The sequence below is a fragment of the Entelurus aequoreus genome, linkage group LG14 (genome assembly GCF_033978785.1).
Source record: "Entelurus aequoreus isolate RoL-2023_Sb linkage group LG14, RoL_Eaeq_v1.1, whole genome shotgun sequence".
Classification (NCBI taxonomy): Eukaryota; Metazoa; Chordata; class Actinopteri; order Syngnathiformes; family Syngnathidae; genus Entelurus; species Entelurus aequoreus.
In genome coordinates this window covers 31,347,460-31,375,299 of record NC_084744.1, presented here as the reverse complement: position 1 = coordinate 31,375,299, position 27,840 = coordinate 31,347,460, and the positions used below count along the sequence as shown (strand labels likewise).

The 27,840-nt window shown below is 39.5% G+C and overlaps 3 protein-coding genes across 5 annotated transcripts in view; 1 reads left to right on the top strand and 2 right to left on the bottom strand.

Annotated features, from left to right (window-relative positions):
* Positions 1 to 27,840, top strand: part of LOC133664736 (zinc finger protein OZF-like) — a 519,603-nt gene that overhangs the window by 189,449 nt on the left and 302,314 nt on the right. The window lies entirely within an intron of this gene.
* LOC133664739 (zinc finger protein 501-like) overlaps positions 1 to 27,840 on the bottom strand; it is a 178,710-nt gene that overhangs the window by 11,464 nt on the left and 139,406 nt on the right. The window lies entirely within an intron of this gene.
* LOC133664734 (zinc finger protein 135-like) lies at positions 84 to 27,840 on the bottom strand. Of its 2 annotated transcripts, XM_062069606.1 has the most exons (6): positions 27,282 to 27,840; positions 22,837 to 23,031; positions 17,375 to 17,914; positions 11,158 to 11,180; positions 10,680 to 10,839; positions 84 to 1,300 (listed from the first exon to the last, which is right to left on the bottom strand). In XM_062069606.1, the coding sequence occupies exons 1-6, from the start codon at positions 27,325 to 27,327 to the stop codon at positions 120 to 122; spliced, it is 2,145 nt and encodes a 714-aa protein (XP_061925590.1). In that variant the 5' UTR covers positions 27,328 to 27,840; the 3' UTR covers positions 84 to 119. The 2 variants fall into 2 exon arrangements, with proteins under 2 accessions (XP_061925590.1, XP_061925589.1); XM_062069605.1 differs by having other exon boundaries at positions 10,680 to 11,180.

Sequence of the window (27,840 nt, the reverse complement as noted above, 5' to 3'; positions counted from 1 at the left end):
ATGTAGAAGCATATTAAAAAGATTGTTACACAAACAACAATGTCACACAAGTTATATGTGCTGATGTTGTTAGAAAGTCAACATTAAAGTCTTGACAGTTTATTTCAAAGCCTGCAATTTCATGTCCTGCTGCTGTTCCCAGCAGCACACTTGTGTTTCTTACACTGGTACCTATGAGAGAATCTTTCACCACACACACTGCAACTCAACACTTTCTCTCCTGGGTGTGTTCTCGTGTGTGCTACAAGGTTTGATTGGTCAGAAAAGCTTTTGTTGCAGATTGAACAGGAATGTGGTGATTTTTCACCAGTGTGTGTTCTCATGTGTCTTTTCAAATATTGACTTTCTGTAAAACATTTACCACATTCTGAGCAGGAATAAGGTTTTTCTCCAGTGTGTGTTCTCATGTGTACTTTCAAACTCTGCCTTTGTGTAAAACCTTTACCACAGGTTGAACAGGAAAAAGGTTTTTCACCAGTGTGTATTCTCATGTGTATTTTCAAACACTTAGGGTTAGTAAAACATTTACCACATTCTGAACAGGAAAACGGTTTTTCTCCAGTGTGTGTTCTCATGTGTACTTTCAAACTCTGCCTTTGTGTAAAACCTTTACCACAGGTTGAACAGGAAACATCTTTTTCAGCAGTGTGTATTCTCATGTGTCCTTTCAAACACTTACTGTTAGTAAAACTTTTACCACAATCTGAGCAAGAAAAAGTTTTTTCTCCAGCGCGTGTTCTCATGTGTCTTTTCAGAGAACTATGGTATTTAAACATTGTGTCACAGTGAGAACATTTCAAGTGAGTGTTGTCAGTGTGACATGTCTTATCATCTTTAGAGTCTTCATCATCAGTGTCAGGAGAGTGTGACGTTGTGTCCTCACTATCTGATAGTGGAGCTAAGAGCTTGTCTGCTTGTGATCCTCCACAGTGGTCTCCATCAGCTTCTGTTGTCATGTGTTGTGTTGAGCTGCTGCTTGGAGGCTCCGCCTCTCTCTTCTCCTCACTTTCACCTTTGACCTCATCATCTTCACCCTTCACAGGGACACCAGTCACTGGGAACTCCACCAGTCCTTCAAGAGGATCTCCCTCATGACTGATGTTGTGTTCCTCCTCTTCCTTTTTAAAGCGGGTGGTCAGTGAGTCTTTCTTTTCCTTTTTACAGGGAAGGGTCTGTGTCAAAGAGGAAAAAGAGACACCAGAGGGTTTGTGGCGTCTGGTCTTCCTCTTTGATGGATCCTCCTTCACCATCCTGAAGCTACACTCCTGTTTTTCAGGCAGAAGTTGTTCTTCACAGACGTCTGCAGGACACAAAATGACAAACATGCTTGATAAATGTCCAGATTTGCTTAGTCATATAAGGCATTCAGTAAGTTTGCATGCACTTAAAATAAGTTATTATATGAATTGGCCTGAAAACAAACACACTGCTCTTTACAACATTATTCACATGAAAAGAAGACCACTTTTTATAAAGGATGGGCAATATGGCCTAAAATCTATATTGCGATACATTTCCTTATGCCTGAGTGCAGCTGGGATAGGCTCCAGCGCTCCCTGTGATTTTAATCTCAATTACTGATGTATAAACTTGGAGAAAAGATTAGGTTATTTACAGTATAAATCTGTATTCTGTATTGTTGTCTCTGCTATGACGCCATCTTGTGGTCGAGTTCTCTCACTGCGAGTGCTGTGGGTTGTAAGTGTATTTCCTTTTGCTTCGTGCCTTGAACCCGAAGTATGGTTTCTTCGTTTATCTCGCCAAGCAACGTTTGTAAGTGTAACCGGGGATTTCCACTGGATGTGGAACGGCGGCGCCACGGCGAAAGACTCGTTCCGTTTTTTGTTTTCAAGTCGATATGTCAGTTTCTACCGCCTGACTTCTATATTTAGTGGTCGACACAACAAGGTGGTTCAGTTGAGCTCAAATCTGCTCGTGTGGGACAGGAAGTCATGCATAAACACAAAATAAATGATCCAGTTTACTTTCAAAGTAGATTATTCTGTTTAAGGCGGATGGTATTCTACACATTGAAAAGTCCTAATGGACATGAAGTAACCTTGTCAAAGGTTTTCAGACCTAATTTCACCTCCTTGACACAAATGGACGAAGACATGCTGATTCTAAAAGGCCCAAAATTAAAGAATCATATAACAGGCATATCCCGGGCAGCTATATGGGGGCCTGTGTCAATTACCAGCTGATACGAGGACTTGAATAAAAATTATTCTCCTATGGTTTCGAAGCAATGTGTACATTAAACGTGATCGTTGTTTTAAAACGTCTCCAACTTGAAAGCGAGTGTCGCCAACACTACTGCGGTCGCCAACACTACTGCACACAGGAAAACAAGTGGAGGACAATTGCAAGTAACCGAAACAAAGATTGTGAATGACTCACAAGAGGCTCACTTTGTTCATGTACCGTATTTTTTGGACTATAAGGCGCACTTAAAATCCTGAAAACTCGACAGTGCGTCTTATTGTGGTATACATACTGTACATACTTATAGTGGTAGTACCACTCTTGTAGATGTACTACCAGTCTGTGGTTGCCAGTGTTCTGTACTACATGGTAGTGTGCTGGGGGGGCAGTACATCTAAGAAGGACAGCTCCAGACTGTAGAAACTGATCAGGCGGGCCGGTTCTACGATCGGAATAAAACTGGACTCACTGGTGGCGGTGGTAGAGAAGAGAACTGTGGAAAAACTAGTGAGCATCCTGGATGATGCCAGTCACCCTCTGCATACCGTTGTCAGTAGCCAGAGGAGCCTGTTCAGTGCTAGACTGCTTCATCCCAAGTGCAGGACTAATAGACTCAAAAACTCCTTTGTCCCACACGCCATCAGACTATACAACTTCTCTCTGGGGGGGGGGGGGGGGGGGTACTAGGATGACAGGGGATGCAAAACAATAACAGTGCAATAATTTTTCATAACATGGTCACTACTGCCTAGTTTCTCTTGTTATATTCTTATTTTACTGTTATATTTTTATTCTCATTGTTGCTTTTTATTTTTATTCTATTGTAATATTTTTCTATTTTGTTCCATTTATACCCCCATTATTTACTTTTTACTTTTTAAATTCGATCTCAATTCTGTACACTGCTGCTGGAATTGAAATTTTCCTGAGGGAACTCTCCTGAAGGAATCAATAAAGTACTATCTATCTATCTATTATAACCCGGTGCGCCTAATGTACGGACTAATTCTGGTTGTGCTTGCCGACCTCGAAGCAATTTTATTTGGTACATGGTGTATTGATAAGGGTGTCCAGTAGATGGCAGTCACATATAAGAGATACGTGTAGACTGCAATATGACGCCAGTAATCAACACCAAAACTTTAAATGTTCCATTGAAAATAAAGAACATTACACATGGCACTCAAAAATCCGTCAAAATGTTTTAGTACGACTTTGAAGCCGCACCGCTTGATGGATTGTCAGCCCATTACGGCTACCGTAGTCAGAGATACAAGTATTACTATGGTGTGTGTATAAGGACCGCAAAATGGCACCCATTAGCAGACATTATCTTGCGTTTTGTTTAAAAATATTATGCAAAACCAACTTTTCTTACCTTCTGGTACGTGCTGATGTGTATTTGAGATCTGCATAAGTCCTGAAAATTTGCACAGGTCCGCGGCTGTAGTCTGTGGTGATTCTGTAGTCGATAAGCTCCTTCTTTTTCTCTATCTTCTTGTTATGGGACATTTATCCTCTGCTGTTGCCATTTCTAATATAAAGTAGTGTAAAGTTCTAAATTATATCTCGCTATTGAAGTGCTAAAAACTACCAGTGTAGTGAGTTTACATTATTCACCCAAGGAAATTTAGTTATTAGAGAGTTCCGGTCGGACGGTTTTTCACGGGACACATTTCGGGCGTTGTTGTTGCACTAGTGAGCCACGGATGAGGAGATGCTGCTCCGTTATTGATTGAAGTAAAGTCTGAATGTCATTAAAACAGTTAGCTCCATCTTTTGACACATCTTCCACTCCCGTCCTTGCACGCTACACCGCTACAACAAAGATGACGGGGAGAAGACGCTGTCGAAGGTGAGCCACGTAAATAAGACCGCCAACAAAACGGCGCATCCTTAAGTGACTGTCAGAAAGCGACTTGAAGATGATCTGTAAAACATCATCTATGCAACATTTTGACCAAACAACCACCATTACATGTTATGTAGACCAGTGGTCCCCAACCGATTGGTACCGGGCCGCGCAACAAATAAAAAGAAAAAAAAAAAATATATATATATATATATATATATATATTTTTTTTTTTTTTGTTTAATTAAATCAACATAAAAAACACAATATATACATATTGTGTATGTCAATATAGATCAATACAGTCTGCAGGGATACAGTCTGTATGTGTGCTTACGGACTATAATTGTATTTCTTTATGGAAAGCCCCCCCCCCCCCCGGTCCGTGGGAAAAATTTTCAAGCGTTGACCGGTCCCCAGCTACAAAAAGGTTGGGGACCACTGATGTAGACCACAAGGAAGTATTTTACATTTAGAAAAAAATCATAATAACATGACTCCTTTCATGCGCCTTATAATCCGGTGCACCTTTTGTATGAAAAAAGACCGCAATAGACCCGCTCATCGGCAGTGCGCCTTATATTCCGGTGCGCCCTATGGTCCAGAAAATACGATATATCAATCCCGGCCTACTATTACATGAATATTTGAATGCCTCTGGACATCGTATTTAATGCTTTTTAATACCATTTAAGGCCTTAATTTAGGCAAAATCCATTTAATTACTTTTAATGCTTTTTAATGACCCACAGAAAGCCTGTGAAAGCTCTTGAATTTAAACAAATGTGGACCGATCGATACAAACATCAACAGTAAAAACACCAAGTATAATATCATTAAAAGGTCAATACAGTTGTTTGATCGATATTTAGTATTATATATATTTTGTTGATTTTGTTATTGTTTGCAAACTCAGTAAAAAAAGAAGACTTTAAGGGCATAAACCAAATGATTTAATTCAGAGCCATATTTAAATATTCAATTGATATTCTAACACCACCATCCTGTGTTTTTGTCTGATTATGATTGCGAACAAAATTTACTCATTCATTTATCATGAAAAAATCAAATATCAGTATCCGCATTTGTATGACCAATACTGCCCTTGTAACTACTTGTAGTATCACTCAAAACTAAAGTATCAAACAACAAAACAAGTGATTATTACATTTTAACAAAAGATAATAATAAGTGATTATTACATTTTAACAGAAGTGTAGATAGAAACACGTTACATTAGAAAGTTCCTAAATAAAAATATTGTTAATTGAATTATTGAAACATTTCTAGGGTGTATTTACGATTTTGTACTGGATTTTGATAGAATTTAATACATTCTAAGGCCGGTGTAGCTCGGTTGGTAGGGTGGCCGTGCCAGCAACTCGACGGTTCCAGGTTCGAGCCTAGTCACTGCCGTTGTGTCCTTGGGCAAGGTACTTTACCCACCTGCTCCCAGTGCCACCCACACTGGTTTAAATGTAACTTAGATAATGGGTTTTACTATGTAAAGCACTCTGAGTCACTAGAGAAAAGTGCTAAATGAATATACTTCACTTCACATAAAAGAGAACCACACTTTTTTATTTTTTTATGCATTCTAAATAGTAAATAAATGCGATCAAAAGTCTGCTAACAATAGAGGCTATTAAGAGTCGATATATTCTGCCTACAAAGAACTTAAAAAAACATCCAAACACCTCCATTAAGGTTTTATGTACATGCAGTAGGTATATATTGGTAGGTTGGTAATGCATGACATCCTGCCAGCTGCTATGCTGACAGTTATTTTAGTACCTGTCATTAAAGACAAGCCTGGTAAGGTAGGGACTATGGACAATTATCGACCTATCGTCCGAGCCAGCATGCTATCTAAAGTGCTGGAAAGTGTGATAATATACAGAGTTGGGGATCTTATTTGCACCGCAGACAACCAATTTGGCTTTAAGAGCAAGTACAGCACTGACTTGTGTATTTATGCTTTAAAAGAAGCAGTAGAAAAATACAGAGTGCAGGGCTATACAATGTTGGTAGGGTTTATTGATGCATCTAAGGCATTTGACAGAGTCAACCATCTCAAACTCTTCACCAATCTGAAGCATAGGGGTGTTCTGGGTATATTTTGGCATATTGGTACGACAGGCAGACGATGCAGGTAAAATGGGGGAGTAGTTTATCCTCTCCCTTTAAGTATGGGGTACGGCAGGGTGGGCTTCTATCACCAGGTTTAGCCTGTATATGGATGACCTGTCAAGGCAGTGGGAGAATGCAGAACAGGGTGCATCATGGGTAACACCTAATTCAACCACTATATGTACGCTGATGATTTGGCCATTATATCTCCCAGTAGTGCAGGGTTCCACCAGCTTCTTAACATATGCTCAGAATATGGAGTCAAGTTTGACATCAAGTATAATGCCACAAAGAGTTTGGTAATGATATGTAGGACCAAGGAGGATCAATATCTTAATTTCCCAGGTTTCTATTTGTTTGGTCAAACCCTGTCTGTGTGCAACAATGTCACATACTTAGGCCACATCATCAATGACAAGATGGAGGATGATACTTGTTTAGAGCTTACTGCACCCCTATGTACACAGCACCCCTCTGGGTGAGGTTCAAGAAAGAGAGCTTGTGCAAACTCCAGGTTGCAAATAATGACTATCTCAGAATCCTGCACAGAAAGCCCAGGGGAAGTAGTGCCAGCAAGCTTTTTTGTGATTTAGGGATAAACACCTTCCACGCCACCCTGAGAAAACTGATGTTTAAGTTTATATGTAGACTGCAAGGGCCCGAGAATGGTTTTACTATACAGATAACCAATCCTAGGTGTAGTTCTGTTAGGTACCAATCCTATATATGGAAACACTGGTATCTGTACATTTTCTAAAGGTTTCTCATAGTCATTCACATCGACGTCCCTTGTGTGGGCTCTGTGCCAAGGATGTCGTTGTGGCTTGTGCATCCCTTTGAGACTTTTGTGATTTAGGGCTATATAAATAAACATTGATTGATATCTCTCTCTCTCTCTCTCTCTAATATATATATATATATATATATATATATATATATATATATATATATATATATATATATATATATATATATATATATATATATATATATATATATATATACTACCGTTCAAAAGTTTGGGGTCCATTGAAATGTCCTTATTTTTGAAGGAAAAGCACTGTACTTTTCAATGAAGATAACTTTAAACTAGTCTTAACTTGAAAGAAATACACTCTATACATTGCTAATGTGGTAAATGACTATTCTAGCTGCAAATGTCTGGTTTTTGGTGCAATATCTACATAGGTGTATAGAGGCCCATTTCCAGCAACTATCACTCCAGTGTTCTAATGGTACAATGTGTTTGCTCATTGACTCAGAAGGCTAATTGACGATTAGAAAACCCTTGTGCAATCATGTTCACACATCTGAAAACAGTTTAGCTCGTTACAGAAGCTACAAAACTGACCTTCCTTTGAGCAGATTGAGTTTCTGGAGCATCACATTTGTGGGGTCAATTAAACGCTCAAAATGGCCAGAAAAAGAGAACTTTCATCTGAAACTCGACAGTCTATTCTTGTTCTTAGAAATGAAGGCTATTCCACAAAATTGTTTGGGTGACCCCAAACTTTTGAACGGTAGTGTATATATATATGTGTGTTTTGATCTCAAACATGTTATGATGGCAAAATGAACACTGATTACTATTTTGCATGCAAAGAATGCAATGAACTGTATTACATTCTTCAAATGCAAAACTGTTGTCATCATTATTAAGTGGTTTGTCTTTTTATATTGTTTATGTATTGTTGGCAGGTTGAAAACAGCTCAGCGGATTTTTGTGGAGAAACCGCCAATCAAACGGCACCGTATAATAATCATCAAAAACGCACGAGAGACAAGAACTTCACACCACACAGCGCACAAGGCTGTGAGCGCACCTGTTTTTATTAGCACACACAAATTGGCACAATTAACCACGGACGCATGTCAGCTGTGCATGTTAGCCTTCAATAATGAAAACAGGCGTTTAGGAAATAAAAGACAATTAGGCCAAAGGCAATAATTGAGGGCACATCTTAACATGTATAATTAAACCTTAATTAAACAAAAATATTTCTCCGGCCCGGCTGCACCAAATAATAATATAAATCCATTTAATGAAGTCAAAATACCAAATTACCGTATTTTTCGGATTATAAATCGCAGTTTTTTTCATAGTTTGGCCGGGGGTGCGACTTATACTCTGGAGCGACTTATGTGTGAAATTATAAACACGATACCGTAAAATATCAAATAATATTATTTATCTCATTCACGTAAGAGACTAGGCGTATGTCAGAATAATTGGAACTGCAACTGACGATGACTCTGACGTAAGCGACGTACCAATAGAAGAGCAAGCGGCACATTGTCTACCTTTGGAGTTGGCAGAGTTGTTTAGAAGTGTGGTGGAATTTCTGACCTTTGAACCATATTTTGTGTCTGTCGAAAGTCCGGAGAGAGAGCGAGGTCGAGAGCATTAAGAATGTCTGCTCGTTTCTCTTTTTTCTATTCTGAACCATTGAAGGAGCATATGTGGGTTAGAGTTGAATATATGGTCGGCCTAACCATTGTACAAAATGTTTGGATTGTTTGTTATGGCTAAAGGATTCAAGGAGGTTGCAGAATAAACAGGTCCAAAACAACGGGACCTTGACACATGAGGGAAACACATAAATGGCCAAGTAGACTAAGTCTATGTATGATTCGCATGATTCTTCATTCATCCAACGTCTGGACCGTTTTGGACCTGTTTATTCTGCAACCTCCTTGAATCCTTTAGCTATAACAAACAATCCAAACATTTTGTACAATGGTTAGGCCGACCATATATTCAACTCTAACCCACATATGCTCCTTCAATGGTTCAAAATAGAAAAAAGAGAAACGAGCAGACATTCTTAATGCTTTTCGACCTCGCTCTCTCTACGGACTTCGACAGACACAAAATATGGTTCAAAGGTCAGAAATTCCCCCACAGAAGCGACACAGAGGAAGAAGATTTCATGGGATTTAGCGATTAGGAGTGACAGATTGTTTGGTAAACATATAGCATGTTCTATATGTTATAGTTATTTGAATGACTCTTACCATAATATGTTACGTTAACATACCAGGCACGTTCTCAGTTGGTTATTTATGCCTCATATAACGTACACTTATTCAGCCTGTTGTTCACTATTCTTTAGACATTTTAAATTGCCTTTCAAATGTCTATTCGTGGTGTTGGATTTTATCAAATAAATTTCCCCCAAAAATGCGATTTATACTCTAGTGCAACTTGTATATGTCTTTTTCCTTCTTTATTATGCATTTTCGGCCGGTGCGATTTATACTCCGAAAAATACGGTAGGCAACAAGAGAAGTATCCCACACTTTTCTTTTGTAAAGTAATCTGTACAGCCGATATGGACATCTATATCAACTATATGATTTGCCTGAGAAGCTGGACAGGACAATTTCTTTCTTTTTTTTTTTTTTTAATGCAAAAATATGATTTATTCTATTAAATGGTAAATGGGTTATACTTGTATAGCGCTTTTCTACCTTCAAGGTACTCAAAGAGCTTTGACACTATTTCCACATTCACACACACATTCACACACTGATGGCGCTAACCACGACCCATCAGGAGCAGGGGTGAAGTGTCTTGCTCAAGGACACAACGGACGTCACAAGGTTGGTAGAAGGTGGGGATTGAACCAGGAACCCTCAGGTTGCTGGCACGGCCACTCTCCCAACCGCACACGCCGTCCCACAATTACTTGATTAATCGATCGGGATATTCGATAGAATACTCGATTACTAAAATATTTGATAGCTGCAACTCTAGAATGCAGACTTCATGAGAGCCAACAAACATAATAAAACATCACTTACTGTACAAGGTCTGCTGTCACTGTGACGCAGACCGATAGAATATTGTTATATTCCCGTTTGGATAAAGAATGATTCATAATTGTTGCACGGAAAAGGGGGGTGAAGTCAAGCGTCTTTTTGTGTCGTTTGCCATTGCCGGGTCTAAATTGGCAGTCAAACGGTACCAACTTGTCAGAGTACGTCCTCATCCTTCTACTATCCAGGTGAGAGGCACGATTCGTGATCTGGAATAATCTTTCACCAGGAGCTCACCAGCCGGTGATGTCAACATAGACACACAAGCTATAAATAGTTTGTCTGCGTTAGCACTTATAATAACAATATCACTAATACTTGCTTGGTATTCAAGCCACGAAATGCAAATGGAGTATTGTTGGCGCTTTTTGGATGGTTATAGAGGACCTCCCATTGGCTCCATTGCAAGTGGACTTTTATTTACATTTATGAGTTAGAATGTGATTTAAAAATATATATATATCCATCATCATGTCTTTTATAATGATTGTGAATGATAGTGCAGTTCCCCTCTAAATTCCAGTGATTAGATTTAAGACTTGAAGTCTATGAGCATGAAGTGATGAAGCCTACTTGGATGAGAGGACAAACGTCTTCTAAGACAAAGTGAACAGTCCAGTTGTGATGGATTGAATGCCCTGAGAATAAAATGATATGTGGATGTTGTGCTTACTTGGACTGTGATGAAGCTGTGAGGACTCAGGTGGTTTGTCTTCATGCTCTTCAGTCTTCACAGAGACAACAGTCAGTGGAAACTTGGTGACATCATCCTCCTCCTGCCCTAGAAGACACTCTCCCTCCTGAGTGATCCACACTTCCTCCTCTTCCTCTTTCATGTGGGGCGGCTGTGGAGCCTCTTCTTCCGCTTTAATGTGGGGTGGCTGTGAATACTCCTCTTCCTCTTTAATGTGGGGTGGATGTGGATTATCCTCTTCTTTTTTAAAGTGAGGGGGCTGTGGATCCTCCTCTTCCTCTTTAATGTGGGGTGGATGTGAATTATCTTCGGCTTTGATGTGAGGGGACTGTGGATCCTCTTCATCTTTAATATGGGGTGGCTGTGGATCATCCTCTTCCACTTTAATGCGGGGGTGCTGTGGATCCTCCTCTTCCTCTTTAATGTGGGGGTGCTGTGGATCCTCCTCTTCCTCTTTAATGTGGGGGGGCTGCTGGACGTCTGTTGGGTAAATAAGTAAATAAGATAAAGAGAGAATATAAATAGTTTTGGACTGACACTGTTAACACAATGACATTGTTTGTGTTCTTTCCTGTGTTGTGTTAAAAGTGTGTAGCAAAACAACCAATAAATACGCAGGAAATAACTCCTCTTGTCCAAGTCACTACACTTAATTCAAAAGTGAGTCCAAAAACAGATTTGGAAATTTGATGGGAGGCAATTTGAAAAGTTTTTTATAAGTACGAGGCAACATTGATTGAGGGATTCTTAACTTTACACTCACCGATGTAAAGTGTGTAAATATTTTATTGTGTATACCATCTATTACACCTAAACTTTATCTCTAAACATAACCATAATCTTTTAATTACATAGTCATTACCATAACTTCAATATCATAGAAACAAAAAAAATCTAATTCCAAAATCACTTAAATTGTATGTTTAGCTACGGAAGGTGGGACACCGGCCGGTAGTTTACCAAGAGATCAGGATCGAGGTTAGGTCTTTTGAGTAGAGGATGAATAACCGCTTTTTTGAATGCTAGGGGAACAGTGCCAGAGGAAAGTGATAAGTTTATAATATTTAACACTGATGGACCTAATAATACAAAAAGCTCCTTGATAAGTTTCCCAGGAATTGGGTCAAGTAAACATGTTGTTTGTTTTGTCCCATTTACACATTTTAACAATTCCTCCAATGTTATTTCATCAAAGAGAGAGAAACTATTTTGGAGGGCAGTGTCCGTCATATATACAGTCGTATCTGTGTTAATAGAACCCAGTTGTGGCTGGGATGCGTTGTCTTTAATCTCTTTTCTAATGAGTTCAATTTTCTTATTAAAGAAATTCATAAAGTCATCTGCCGAGTCGGTGGAGCTACTGGGAGGAGTCCCTTGTTGGGTTAGCGATGCTACTGTACTAAACACAAATTTAGGATCATTTTTGTTGAGGTGGATGAGATTTGAGTAATATTTAGCTTTAGCTTAGGTAAGCATGCGTTTATAACTTATTAAACTATCACTCCATGCTTGATGGAAAACCTCAAGTTTAGTCACGCACCATTTGCGTTCCAGCTTTCTACATGATAATTTATGGGCTTTAGTTTCTTCTGTAAACCATGGGGTACGCCTTTTAGGGGCCCTTTTTAGCTTTAGCGGTGCTATACTATCAATGGTGTCGCGCAGGGCGTCGTTAAAGTTAGTGAGGTTATCAATAGAGCCCACATAATTTGGGAATGGTGCCATTACCGAAGGCAGTAGGTCAGCAAGAGTCATCGTTGTGGCAGCATTAATGTTGCGGCTGCTATAGTAGTTATTATTATTATTATTAGTTTGTTGACAATGAGTCAGAACTTCGAATTTTATAAGGTAATGATCGGACATTACTTTAGTGTACGGGAGTATCGTAACTTTAGAGGTGGTGACACCCCTGACAAGCACTAGATCTATCGTATTACCATTGCGATGCGTGGGTTCATTTATTATTTGTGTAAGACCACAGCTATCAATTATAGTCTGGAGCGCCACGCACGGAGGGTCCGATGGGGTATTCATATGGATGTTAAAGTCTCCCATTATGATTATATTGTCGGCGTGCGTCACTAGATCAGCAACGAACTCTGAGAATTCACTGATAAAGTCCGAATAGGGCCCTGGGGGGCGGTAGATAACAGCCAGGTGGAGAGGCAGCGGTGTGACAAACCTCATAGTAAGCATCTCAAACGAGTTATATTTATTATTTGGGTTCGAGGTAAGGTTAAAGTTTTTGTTGTATATTAGTGCGACTCCCCCACCCCTTTTAAAAGGACGGGCAATATGCGTTCCCGCATAGCCAGGAGGAGACGCCTCACCCAGCGCAAAAAACTCGTCTGGTTTGAGCCAGGTCTCGGCTAGACCAACGACGTCAAGATTGTTGTCTCTAATGACCTCATTAACTAATAACATTTTGGAAGATAATGATCTTATGTTTAAAAAGCCCATATTATAGGTAGTGGGATGTTTTGAGGGGTTTTTGTTGAAATTATCCGTAGTAGCAATATTAATAATGTTACGTTTATTATGCGTAGTGCACTTTAAATAGTTTCGACCATATCTAGGAATTGATATGAGGGGAATTTTCAGATTGTTTGCCACCTCAGCAGAATGCATGTCCACCTCTGACGCAGAAAAAACATTATGCGAGTTGTATATTATTCTAAGAGAATTGCTATGTGTGCAGGGATTATCCAGCCTGGCGCTGGCTAGCTTAACGGACTCCTTATTAGCGCTTCTTTGAGGATTAGCCTTTAGCTTTGTTGTTAGCCCCGCTAACAACAAAGCCTTTAGCTTTGTTGTTAGCCCCGCCCGACATCCCCGCTTCTGCTTCCGAGCACACCGCTTACGTCTCTTTCGTTGACGGTCCCCGCTGGTAGTGGACCCCGCTGCTTCAAAGGCCACTGCTGGATGTAGCTCGCGAAGAATTCCCAAGATAGCGAGGAGGTCCACCGTACACGCATCTTTCAGCCCAAAATGGCCCGATCTCTCCACATCCAGAATCGTATGTCAGTCGTAAGTGATCACGGAGTGACCACGCTGTGAGCCAGCCATGAAATTGACGGGTATTTTTGCCAAATCGGTCTACACTTCCAAGAGCGCCTGCAAGAAGCTGCCGCCGTGAAGCGCCGCCATCTTGCTCCAAAAACATGTTGGTACATCTTCTTGGGGACTGGAACACAGATATGTCCCAAAAGGATGTACCCATTTTTAAAACCTTCACTAAGTCCTGCACTTCATCCCAAGTGCAGGACTAATAGACTAAAAAACTCCTTTGTCCCACACGCCATTAGACTGTACAACTCCTCTCTGGGAGGGAGGGGGGGTATTAGAATGACGGAGGATGCAAAACAATAACAGTGTAATACGTTTTCATAACATGGTCACTAATGCCTAGTTTCTCTTGTTATATTCTTATTTTACTGTTATATTTGTATTCTCATTGATGCTTTTTGTTTTTATTCTATTGTAATATTTTTCTATTTTGTTTCCATTTATAACCCCATTATTTACTTTTTTTAAATTCGATCTCAATTCTGTACACTGCTGCTGGAATTTTAATTTTCCTGAGGGAACTCTCCTGAAGGAATCAATAAAGTACTATCTATCTATTTATCTATCTATCTATCTAAGCTGTGCCACCAACATTGCCTCACTTAGCTCATTAAGCAAACTACCAGGGTGAGTGACTCCTTTTAAACCAGCATAGACCTTGTTGTTACTTCTGACCAGTCTAAGATCATCACAAGTGGAATTACTGTATGCGGCTTTAGTGATCATTCCATGATTTTCTGTACCCATAAAGAACATAGAACCGAGGCTGACGGCCACAAAACAAGCGAAGGTAGAATTCTCAAGACCTAGACTAGCAAGGCTTTCAATGACAAACTGGCAAATTAAGACTCACCCTTGGTACTTGCAAGTACACAGGTCTTTGGGTCAATTCCTAACCTCAAAAAAAGTAAAGTCTGCATCGTTGAGACTAATCTCTCTAGTGAAAAAAATGACTACTAAGGTAGTCAAAGAATCAACCGACAAATTCTGTTATTACTAGTGTTGTCCCGATACCAATATTTTGGTACATTTATAAATAAAAGGGACCACAAAAAAAGTGCATTATTGGCTTTATTTTAACAAAAAATCTTCGGGTACATTAAACATATGTTTCCTGTAGCAAGTTGGTCCTTAAATAAAATAGTGAACATACTAGACAACTTGTCTTTTAGTAGTAAGTAAGCCATACTTGCCAACCCTCCCGAATTTTCCGGGAGACTCCCAAAATTCAGCGCCTCTCCCGAAAACCTCCCGGGACAAATATTCCCCCGAAAATCTCCCAATTTTCAGCCGGAACTGGAGGCCACGCCCCCTCCAGTTCCATGCGGACCTGAGTGAGGACAGCCGTTTTTCACGTCCGCTTTCCCATGATATAAACAGCGTGCCTGCCCAATCACGTTATTCCATACGAGGCGTCCGGCATACCGCCGATGAGCATGGTGCAGATGGAGAAGATCTTCTCGGCGTCCGTGTTGGCGCACACGTTGCCAAAGCCGACGCTGGTCAGGCTGCTGAGGGTGAAGTAGAGGGCGGCGATGTACGAGCTGCGCACCGACGGGCCGCCGACCGTGTTGATGATGTAGGGCATCTCCAGGCGTTTGCCCAGCTCATGGAGTCATCCTCGGGGAAGAGACGGGAGGACAACAAGGTGACAAGAACTAAATCATCCAGACTAGAGATAAATTGTATTATTATGTTTATCTTACCTAAAAATAAATATATTTATTAATTTAAAAAAATAAATAAATACATTTTTACTATATTTTGCTAAAGACATCAAAATTAATTGTATTTTTATTTGTATTTTTTCTGACTTCTTATTACATCCAGCCATAGAATTATACATTAAAGGCCTACTGAAATGACATTTTTTTATTTAAATGGGGATAGCAGATCCATTCTATGTGTCATACTTGATCCTTTCGCGATATTGCCATATTTTTGCTGAAAGGATTTAGTATAGAACAACAACGATAAAGTTCGCAACTTTTGGTCGCTGATAAAAAAAAAGCCTTGCCTGTACCGGAAGTAGTGTGACGTCACAGGTTGAAAGGCTCCTCACATTTCCCCATTGTTTACACCAGCAGCGAGAGCGATTCGGATCGAGAAAGCGACGATTACCCCATTAATTTGAGCGAGGATGAAAGATTCGTGGATGAGGAACGTTAGAGTGAAGGACTAGAGTGCAGTGCAGGGCGTATCTTTTTTCGCTCTGACCGTAACTTAGGTACAAGGGCTCATTGGATTCCACACTTTCTCCTTTTTCTATTGTGGATCACGGATTTGTATTTTAAACCACCTCGGATACTATATCCTCTTGAAAATGAGAGTCGAGAACGCGAAATGGACATTCACAGTGACTTTTATCTCCACGACAATACATCGGTGAAGCACTTTAGCTACGTAGCTAATGTGGTAGCATCGTGCTTAACTGCATATAGAAACAAAATAAATAAGCCCCTGACTGGAAGGTTAGACAGAAAATCAACAACACTATTAAACCATCCATCCATCCATTTTCTACCACTTATTCCCTTCGGGGTCGCGGGGGGCGCTGGAGCCTATCTCAGCTACAATCGGGCGGGAGGCGGGCTACACCCTGGACAAGTAAATACACGGTTAATGCTATCCAGCCTGGCGAAGCTTAACAATGCTGTTGCTAACGACGCCATTGAAGCTAACTTAGCAACAGGAACTCACAGAGCTATGCTAAAAACATTAGCTATCCACCTACGCCAGCCAGCCCTCATCTGCTCATAAACACCCGTGCTCACCTGCGTTCCAGCGATCGACGGAAGGACGAAGGACTTCACCCGATCATCCGTGCGGTCAGCGGCTAGCGCGTCTGCTATCCAAGTCAAAGTCCTCCTGGTTGTGTTGCTATAAAACATCACTTACTGTACAAGGTCTGCTATCACTATGACGCAGACCGATAGAATGTTGTTATATTCCCGTTTTAATAAAGAATGATTCATAATCGTCACATGGAAAAGGGGGGTGAAGCCAAGCGTCTTTTCGTGTCGTTTGCCATTGCCGGGTCTAAATTGGCTGTCAAACGGTACCAACTTGTCAGAGTAACTCCTCATCCTTCTACTATCCAGGTGAGAGGCACGATTTGTGATCTGGAATAATCTTTCACCAGGAGCTCACCAGCCGGTGATGTTAACATAGACACACAAGCTATAAATAGTTTGTCTGTGTTAGCACTTATAATAACAATATCACTAATACTTGCTTGGTATTCAAGCCACGAAATGCAAATGGAGTATTGTTGGCGCTTTTTGGATGGTTATAGAGGACCTCCCATTGGCTCCATTGCAAGTGGACTTTTATTTAAATTTATGAGTTAGAATGTGATTTAAAAATATATATATATATCCACCATCATGTCTTTTATAATGATTGTGAACGATAGAAAAAATTCCCCCCAAAAAGTGCAGTTCCCCTCTAAATTCCAGTGATTAGATTTAAGACTTGAAGTCTATGAGCATGAAGTGATGAAGCCTACTTGGATGAGAGGACAAACGTCTTCTAAGACAAAGTGAACAGTCCAGTTGTGATGGATTGAATGCCCTGAGAATAAAATGATATGTGGATGTTGTGCTTACTTGGACTGTGATGAAGCTGTGAGGACTCAGGTGGTTTGTCTTCATGCTCTTCAGTCTTCACAGAGACAACAGTCAGTGGAAACTTGGTGACATCATCCTCCTCCTGCCCTAGAAGACACTCTCCCTCCTGACTGATCCACACTTCCTTCTCTTCCTCTTTAATGTGGGGGGGATGTGGATTCTCCTCTTCCTCTTTAATGTGGGGGGGCCGTGGATCCTCTTTTTCCTCTTTAATGCGGGGGGGCTGTGGATCCTCATCTTCCTCTTTAATGTGGGGTGGATGTGGATTATCCTCTTCTTTTTTAATGTGAGGGGGCTGTGGACCCTCCTCTTCCTTTTTGACTTGGGGTGGATGTGAATTATCTTCTGCTTTGATGTGAGGGGGCTGTGGATCCTCCTCTTCATCTTTAATGTGGGGTGGCTGTGGATCATCCTCTTCCGCTTTAATGCGGGGGTGCTGTGGATCCTCCTCTTCCTCTTTAATGTGGGGGTGCTGTGGATCCTCCTCTTCCTCTTTAATTTGGGGGGGCTGCTGGACATCTGTTGGGTAAATAAGTAAATAAGATAAAGAGAGAATATAAATAGTTTTGGACTGACACTGTTAACACAATGACATTGTTTGTGTTCTTTCCTGTGTTGTGTTAAAAGTGTGTAGCAAAACAACCAATAAATATGCAGGAAATACCTCCTCTTGTCCCAGTCACTACAATTAATTCAACAGTGAGTCCAAAAACAGACTTGGAAATTTAATGGGAGGCAATTTGAAAAGTTTTTTATAAGTACGAGGCAACATTGATTGAGGGATTCTTAACTTTACACTCACTAATGTAAAGTGTGTAAATATTTTATTGTGTATACCGTCTATTACACCTAAACTTTATCTCTAAACTTAACCATAATCTTTTAATTACATAGTCATTACCACAACTTCAATATCATAGAAATAAAAAAAATCTAATTCCAAAATCACTTAAATTGTATGTTTTTGTCATCATGCAGAATACTTTTTTGTGGTCATTTTGTTGGCTGGGACAAAAGGAACTTTTACCAAAACCTGTTTTACTCATTCTTCTTTAGGAATTGGAGACTATCTACGACACGCTGAAGGAAAGTCAGTCACCTTTTTGTTCTTTTAATAAATCAAGTGCTGACTACTTTGGTTACGGAAAATAAATGTTTACTTTCACTTATTGTTGCATGTAAGTCAGAATCAGGAAGTAAAATTATAACTAATTAGATTTGATTACAGTATAAAATGTATTTAGTGAGTGTGTGAGTTTTGTGTAAACATGTTGGTACATCTTCTTGGGGACTGGAACACAGATATGTCCTGAAAGTATGCACCCATTTTTAAAACCTTTATTAAGCTGTGCCACCAACATTGTCTCACTTAAGCTCATTAAGCAAACTACCAGGGTGAGTGAGTCCTTTTAAACCTTCATAGACCTCGTTGTTACTTCTGACCAGTCTAAGATCACCACAAGTGGAACTACTGTATGCGGCTTAAGTGATCATTCCATGATTTTCTGTATCCGTAAAGAACATAGAACCGAGGCTGACGGCCACACAACAAGCGAAGCTAGAATTCTCAAATCCTACACTAACAAGGCTTTCAATGACAAACTGGCCAATTAAGACTTGCCCCGGTACTTGCAAGTACACAGGTCTTTGGGTCAATTCCTAACCTCAGAAAAGTAGATAACTTCACAGTCAAAGTGTGTGACAATATTATACCAAACAAAAATGAGATTACCAATTTTGGCTGCATCGTAGAGACTAATCTCTCTAGTGAAAAAATGACTACTAAGGTAGTCAAAGAATCAACCGACAAATTATGTTCTTACATAGTAGTACTACTCTTACGGGTAGTATTGCACTTAAGACTCTAACACAAGCACTAATTTAACCCCACTTTGAGTACAGAGTTCATGTTTGGTCCCATGACGCCTTAAACACCCTGAAAAACTAACTCCAGACAGCCCAAAACAAAATGATTGGGCTTCTACTCTCCATCTCACCTTTCCTTAACGTGGGGAGGCTCTTGGTGGCCGACTTTAGTACATCTTCTTGCAGTTGGTCTGGTGTACAAGATACACCACACCACTAAAATACTCATGTACCTGTCTAGATACTTCAAAATATATTCACCATTATAACACCAGAGGTAGTTGTACAAGTCATATTCAACCCAAATTTCACTCCAAAATAAATTCCAATTTGTTTGCCTGCTGTACACCAAAATGTGGAACTCCCTATCAATAGCCATAAAGGAGTGTAAATCCCTTACTTCCTTCAAAGTCGCTTTGAAAAGACATTACAGGTTGCAGCTACTCGTAACTGGTAATATACAAATCCTTTTACTTTGATTTTATTATATAGTACTGTGTTCTGTGTGAGTTTAAAAAAATTATTTCAACTGAAACCATCTCAGGCTTTCTTGTAGCAGTGAATGTGTACTGTGATGAAACTGTACCCTTTCCTATGCAAACTTCTCATAACTCCTTCAATAAATCAATCACACATTGTTACAAACTGAGAGGAACATCAACTGTCTCGTTTACTTCACTTCACTGAAAAGGGAACCACACTTTTTAAATGTATTTTGCCTATCAAGAACACATATTTTTTCCTTTGTTATGCATTCTAAATAGTAAATAGATATGATCAAAAGTCTGCTTACAATAAAGGCTATTAGAGTCGCACTATTCTGCCTACAAAGAACTTAAAACACATCCAAACACCTCCAAAAGGTTTTATGTACATGCAGTAGGTTTATATGTCATTTAGTAACAGGTACATTTTTAAAAACATGTAATATTTACATATTCTTTCTCATTAGCGCTTTAATTTTAAAAACGCATCACAACGTTCGCTTTTTTTTTTTAAACAACATCACTGAATATTACACACTGCAGACTTCATGAGAGCCAACAAAGATAATAAAACATCACTTACTGTACAAGGTCTGCTGTCACTATGACGCAGAGTGATATAATCTTGTTATATCCTCGTTTAGATGAAGAATGACTCATAATCGTCGCACGGAAAAGGGGGGTGAAGCCAAGCGTCTTTTTGTGTCGTTCGCCATTGCCGGGTCTAAATTGGCTGTCAAACGATACCAACTTGTCAGAGTACGTCCTCATCCTTCTACTATCCAGGTAAGAAGCACAATTCATGATCTGGAATAATCTTTCACCAGCACCGAGGCGAGGAAGGAGCTCACCAGCCGGTGATGTCAACATAGACACACAAGCTATAAATAGTTTGTCTGCGTTAGCACTTATAATAACAATATCACTGATACTTGGTTGCTATTCAAGCCACGAAATGCAAATGGAGTATTGTTGGCGCTTTTTGGATGGTTATAGAGGACCTCCCATTGGCTCCATTGCAAGTGGACTTTTATTTATATTTATGAGATAGAATGTGATTTTAAAAGATATATATATCCATCGTCATGTCTTTTATAATGATTGTGAATGATAGAAAAAAAATCCCCCAAAAAGTGCAGTTCCCCTCTAAATTCCAATGATTAGATTTAAAGGCCTACTGAAAGCCACTACTACCAACCACGCAGTCTGATAGTTTATATATCAATGATGAAATCTTAACATTGCAACACATGCCAATACGGCCGGGTTAACTTATAAAGTGCAATTTTAAAATTCCAGCCACACTTCCGGTTGAAAAACTCCTTTGGATATGATTTATGCGCGTGACGTCACAAAAGCAACGGAAGTGGTTGGACCCCATCGGACCCGATAGAAAAGCCTCTTGTTTTCTTCGACAAAATTCCACAGTATTCTGGACATCTGTGTTGGTGAATCTTTTGCAATTTGTTTAATGAACAATGGAGACTGCAAAGAAGAACGTTGTAGGTGGGATCGATCGGTGTCTTGGCTGCTAACTACAATACTGTAATATCTGTGATATTTGCATTAGTGTACTGTGTCTTTAAGGGTTTGGGGAACGCGCATGCGCGAGTGAGTTGGCGGAGAACTTGAGTGTGTGTGAGCGTGACTTTTGGCTAACAGCAGCTCGTGTATGTGTGTGCGTTACTTTTTGAACTACAACCAGTTACCGCTTGTTAATAAAGCGATTGAGCAATTTGTTTAATGGACAATGGAGACTGCAAATAAGAAAGTTGTAGGTGCGATCGGTGGAGCGGCGGACTACAGCAACACCAACACCAACACCAGGAGGTTGTGTTGTGTTTTGAGCAGGATAACAGACGCACTACGGTGAGTCTAGCTTTGGCTTCCAAACATTTGATCGCTTGCCCGTACGTGCGTGTCGATATGTGCATGTGACGTACGTAACTTTGGGGGAATATATGTTTCTTGCCGACTCTGATGGCGGCCGGGGTGTCGTCAAAAGCGTACAACGCCCGCCGCCGCATCTAAGTTAGCTTCTGTTTTTTTAGCTTCGCCAAGCGGAATATTATTAATCGTGTATTTACATGTTCATGGTTTAATAGTATTATTGATCTTCTGTCTATCCATCCAGTCAGGTTTTTTTTTATTTAGTTTCTATCTGCATTTGAGACTGACGCTATCACGTTGGCTACGCAGCTAGGTTAGCTTCTGTTTTTTTAGCTTCGCCAAGCGGAATATTATTAATCGTGTATTTACATGTTCATGGTTTAATAGTATTATTGATCTTCTGTCTATCCATCCAGTCAGGGTTTTTTTTTTTTTAGTTTCTATCTGCATTTGAGACTGATGCTATCACGTTGGCTACGTAGCTAGGTTAGCTTCTATTTTTTTAGCTTCGCAAAGCTGAATTATTAATCGTGTATTTACATGTTCAGTCACTGTGAATGTCCATTTCGCGTTCTCGACTCTCATTTTCAAGAGGATATAGTATCTGAGATGGTTTAAAATACAAATCTGTGATACACAATAGAAAAAGGAGAGAGTGTGGAATCCAATGAGCCAGCTTGTACCTAAGTTACGGTCAGAGACAAAAAAGATACGTCCATCACTGCCTCTCAAGTCCTTCACTGTAACGTTCCTCATCTAGGAATCTTTCATCCTGGCTCAAATTAATGGGGTAATCGTCACTTTCTCGGTCCGAATCTCTCTCGCTCCATTGTAAACAACGGGGAATTGTGAGCAGCACTACCGCTTGTGACGTCACGCTACTTCCGTCACAGGCAAGGCTTTTTTTATCAGCGAGCAAAAGTTGCGAACTTTATCGTCGATTTTCTCTACTAAATCCTTTCAGCAAAAATATGGCAATATCGCGAAATGATCAAGTATGACACATAGAATGGATCTGCTATTCCCGTTTAAATAAAAAAAAATCATTTCAGTAGGCCTTTAAGACTTGAAGTCTATGAGCATGAAGTGATGAAGCCTACTTGGATGAGAGGACAAACGTCTTCTAAGACAAAGTGAACAGTCCAGTTGTGATGGATTGAATGCCCTGAGAATAAAATGATATGTGGATGTTGTGCTTACTTGGACTGTGATGAAGCTGTGAGGACTCAGGTGGTTTGTCTTCATGCTCTTCAGTCTTCACAGAGACAACAGTCAGTGGAAACTTGGTGACATCATCCTCCTCTTGAGTGATCCATACTTCCTCCTCTTCCTCTTTAATGTGGGGGGGCTGTGGATCCTCCTCTTCCTCTTTAATGTGAGGGGGCTGCTGGACGTCTGTTGGGTAAATAAGTAAATAAGATAAAGAGAGAATAGAAATAGTTTTGAACTGACACTGTTAACACAATGACATTATTTGTGTTCTTCCGTGTGTTGTGTTAAAAGTGTGTAGCAAAACAACCAATAAAAACACAGGAAATACCTCCTTTTTTCCTCAAATTAATTCAAAAGTGGTACAATGAGTACAAAAACAGACTTGGAAATTTGATGGGGGGGAATTTGAAAAGGTTTTATAAGTACGAGGCAGCATTGATTGAGGCATTCTTAACTTTACACTCACTGATGTAAAGTATGTAAATATTTTATTTTGTATATGGTCTATGACACCTAAGATTTATCTGTAAACTTAACCACGATCTTGTAATGACATAGTCATTACCATAACTTCAATATCATGGAAATTAAAAAAAATATTGATTCCAAAATCAATTAAAAAACATTCATGGTATGTTTTTGTCATCGTGCAAAATACTTTTTTGTGGTATTTTGTTGGCGGGGCCAAAAGGAACTTTTACCAAAACATGTTTTACTATGTGTTGTTTTTATGGAGTATCTCCATCAACAATTCCTCTTTAGGAATTGGAGACCATCTACGACACGCTGAAGGAAAGTCAGTCACCTTTATGTTCTTTTAATAAATCAAGTGTTGACAACTTTGGTTACTGAAAATAAATGTTTACTTTCACTTATTGATGCATGTAGGTCAGAATCAGGAAGTGAAATTATAACTTTAATTAGATTTAGATGATAGAGCAGGCAGGTCATTGTTTTGACTGCTCGAAGAAAACAACATCTTAATCCACGATTTGACTCCCTCGAATGGCCTTGATGCTATCAGGAACAGGATGTTCTGAAGAACTCCCCCGAGGACTCAACGGTGGACATTTTTGACCTTCCTTTTTTTCCAATAACACCTAGGCTCCCTGTACATCAGATAATTGATTTCAAAATCCTCCTGCTCACATATAAATCACTACATGGTCTAGGGCCCAAGTATATCACTGATATGCTCCCACTATATAAGCCCTCTAGATCACTAAGATCTTCTGAGACCAATCTGTTAGCGGTTCCCAGAGTAAAGTCAAATCAAGGGAGAGCATCATTCAGTCACTATGCAACAAATAGCTGGAATAAACTTCCTGAAGATGTCAGACTTTCCCCAACTCTGACTACTTTTAAAACTAGACTGAAGACTTTTATGTTCACCTTAGCTTTCAGCTAAATCTTTTAATCGTTTAACTTTCGCACTGTTTTTATTTTTATTGTCTGCATTTTAATTTTGCTTTTATTTTCATTCATTTCACTTTGTTGTCTGTGAAGCACTTTGAGTCTGCCTTGTGTATGAAAAGCGCTATACAAATAAAGTTGCCTTGCCTTGCCTTGCCTAGTGTCGAACCTGTTGATACAGGTTTCCATCTTCTTGGGGACTGGAACACAGATATGTCCCAAAAGGATGCACCCATTTTTAAAACCTTCACTAAGCTGTGCCACCAACATTGTCTCACTTAGCTCATTAAGCAAACTACCAGGGTTGGTGAGTCCTTTTAAACCAGCATAGACATTTTTGTTATTTCTGACCAGTCAAAGATCACCACAAGTGGAACTACTGTATGCGGCTTAAGTGATCATTCCATCATTTTTTGTACCCGTAAAGAAAATAGAACCGAGGCTGACGGCCACAAAACAAGCAAAGCTACAATCCTCAAGACCTAGACTAGCAAGGCTTTCAATGACCAACTGGCAAATTAAGACTCGCCCCGGTACCTGCAAGTACACAAGTCTTTGGGTCAATTCCTAACCTCAGAAAAGTAAATAACTTCACAGTCAAAGTGGGTGACAATATTATAACAAACAAAAAAATTAGATTACCTATCTTGGCTGCAATGTAGAGACTAATCTCTCCAGTGAAAACATGACTACTAATGTAGTCAAAGAATCAACCAACAAATTATATTCTTACTAAAGTTTTCCTGATACCATTATTATGGTACCAAAATGTATTTAGATACTTTTCTAAATAAAAAGGGACCACAAAAAAGTGCATTATTGGCTTTATTTTAGCAAAAAATCTTAGGGTACATTAAACATATATTTCTTATAGCAAGTTTGTCATTAAATAAAATAGTGAACATACTAGACAACTTGTCTTTTAGTAGTAAGTAAGCAAACAAAGGCTCCTAATTTAGTCTGCTGAAATATGCAGTAACATATTGTGTCATTTATATTCTATTATTTTGTCAAAATTATTAAGGAAAAGTGGTAGAAAAATGATTATTCATCTACTTGTTCATTTACTGTTAATATCTGCTTATTTTCTGTTTTAACATGTTATATCTACACTTCTGTTAAAATGTAATAATCACTTATTCTTCTGTTGATTGGATACTTTACATTAGTTTTGGATGATACCACAAATTTGGGTATCAATCCGATACCAAGTAGTTACAGGATCATACATTGGTCATATTCAAAGTCCTCATGTGTCCAGGGACATATTCCCTGAGTTTATAAACATAATATACTCCCTGATACCGAAGTACATGTCAAACTACTTCCTTAACGTAAATGACCGCCATAACCACAACACCAGGGGGTGCTCCACTAACCACGTTAAACCCAGATTCCGAACTAACAAAGGTCTTAACTCATTCTCTTTCTATGCCACATCAATGTGGAATGCGCTCCCAACAGGTATAAAAGAAAGGGCATCTCTATCCTCCTTCAAAACCGCTATAAAAGTTCACCTCCAGGCAGCTACAACCCTAAACTAACACCCTACCCGGATTGCTAATAATCAAATGTAAACAATCAAATGCAGATTCTTTTTCTTATGCCTTCTGATCTCTCTCTCTCTCTCTCTCTCTCTCTCTATGTCCACTACCCCCCCCCACCCCACCCCCCCTCCACACTCCTGATTGTAAATAATGTAAATAATTCAATGTGATTATCTTGTGTGATGACTGTATTATGATGATAGTATATATGATAGTATATATCTGTATCATGAATCAATTTAAGTGGACCCCGACTTAAACAAGTTGAAAAACTTATTCGGGTGTTACCATTTAGTGGTCAATTGTACGGAATATGTACTTCACTGTGCAACCTACTAATAAAAGTCTCAATCAATCAATCAATCAATATAAAATTTAAAAAAAAGAAAGAAAGATGTTGTGATGCCAAAAAATATTGATGTAATCATAGAAGTCGTACTTTTTAGAAGGGGTATAGTACCGAATATGAATAATGCAACTGAGATAGGCTCCAGCAACCCCCACAACCCCAAAAGGGACAAGCGGTAGAAATGGATGGATGGATAGTATTGCAGTACTATACTAATACCGTACAACCTTACATAGTAGGATCAACCTGCTGGTGGGTAGAAATACACTTAAGACTCTAACACAACACATTTTAACCCCACTTTGACTACAGAGTTCATGTTTAGTACTGTGACACCTTAAAAGCCCTGAAAAACAAACTCCAGACAGCCAAAAACAAAATGATTGGGCTTCTACTCAACCGTCCATCTCGGGCTCACCTTTCCACCAACCATTTCCTTAACGTGGGGAAGCTCTTGGTAGGTGACGGAGTACATCTTCATGCAGTTGGTCTGGTGTAGAAGATACATCATACCACTAAAATACTCATGTACCTGTCTAGATACTTCAAAATATATTCACCATTATAACACCAGAGGTAGTTGTACAAATCACATTCAATCCAGATCTCACTCCAAAAAAGGTTCTAATTCGTTTGCCTGCTATACCACCAACATGTGGAACTCCCTATCAATAGCCATAAAGGAGTGTAAATCCCTTACTTCCTTCAAAGTCGCTTTGAAAATACATTTTAGATTGTAACTGGGAATAGAAAAAGCCTTTTATTTTCTTTTTAATCGTATCTAGCAGTAATTGTGTACTTTAAATGCTACGTCCTACATAGTACTGTGTGAGTTAAACACATATTTCAACTGAAACCATGTCAGGCTTTCTTGTAGCAGTGAATGTGTACCGCGAGGAAACTGTACCCTTTCCTATGCAAACTTCTCATAAGTCTTTCAATCAATCAATCACACATTGTTACAAACTGAGAGGAACATCAACCTCAAACTGTCTCGTTTTCATGAAGAACCTAAATCAAAGCATTGCATCATCCCCACAAGACAAAGCATCTTCATATTGAAGAAAAGTGTTACTAATGAAATATAAAGTTAGTAAAGATGTGAGAGTAAGAAGTAAACAAACCTGTTCTGTGTAACACAACTTGATGTTTCTTGAAAACAGCGTCCATAGTTGATGTTGTCGCTCCTTCTCCTCTTTTGTTGGACAAAGTTCCTCCTCATACTTTGCTATCATTCTTTCGCACATTTTCACACAATCACAACACTTGACACTCACATTTGATCTCTACTTAGCGATGTGTTGATAAGGTCCGCGTCTCTTTGTTAGCAGCTAACAAGCTAAGCTAACTAGCAAGCTAAGCTAGCACATAAAGTGCGCTCAGACTAATGTATCCGGATACAAACAATGACTAACAATGTTTCATCTACTACACGACATATATGCGTACATGTATGCACTAAATACAAATAGAGAAACAATAATGGCCAGTGGCCACGTTTAGGCCTTCTCTGTCAAACGCCATTTTGCTTTTTACTCCTTCGTCTTCTTTGGATTTCCAGCAGAGTAGTAGAGCATCTTAGGCCTCCACAGCTTCTTAACGGGACTTCTTCGTCCTGTCCTATGGTCCATACTACATTCTACAGTACAGGAGGTCGCGCTGTCAACCTTTCAATGGACCACT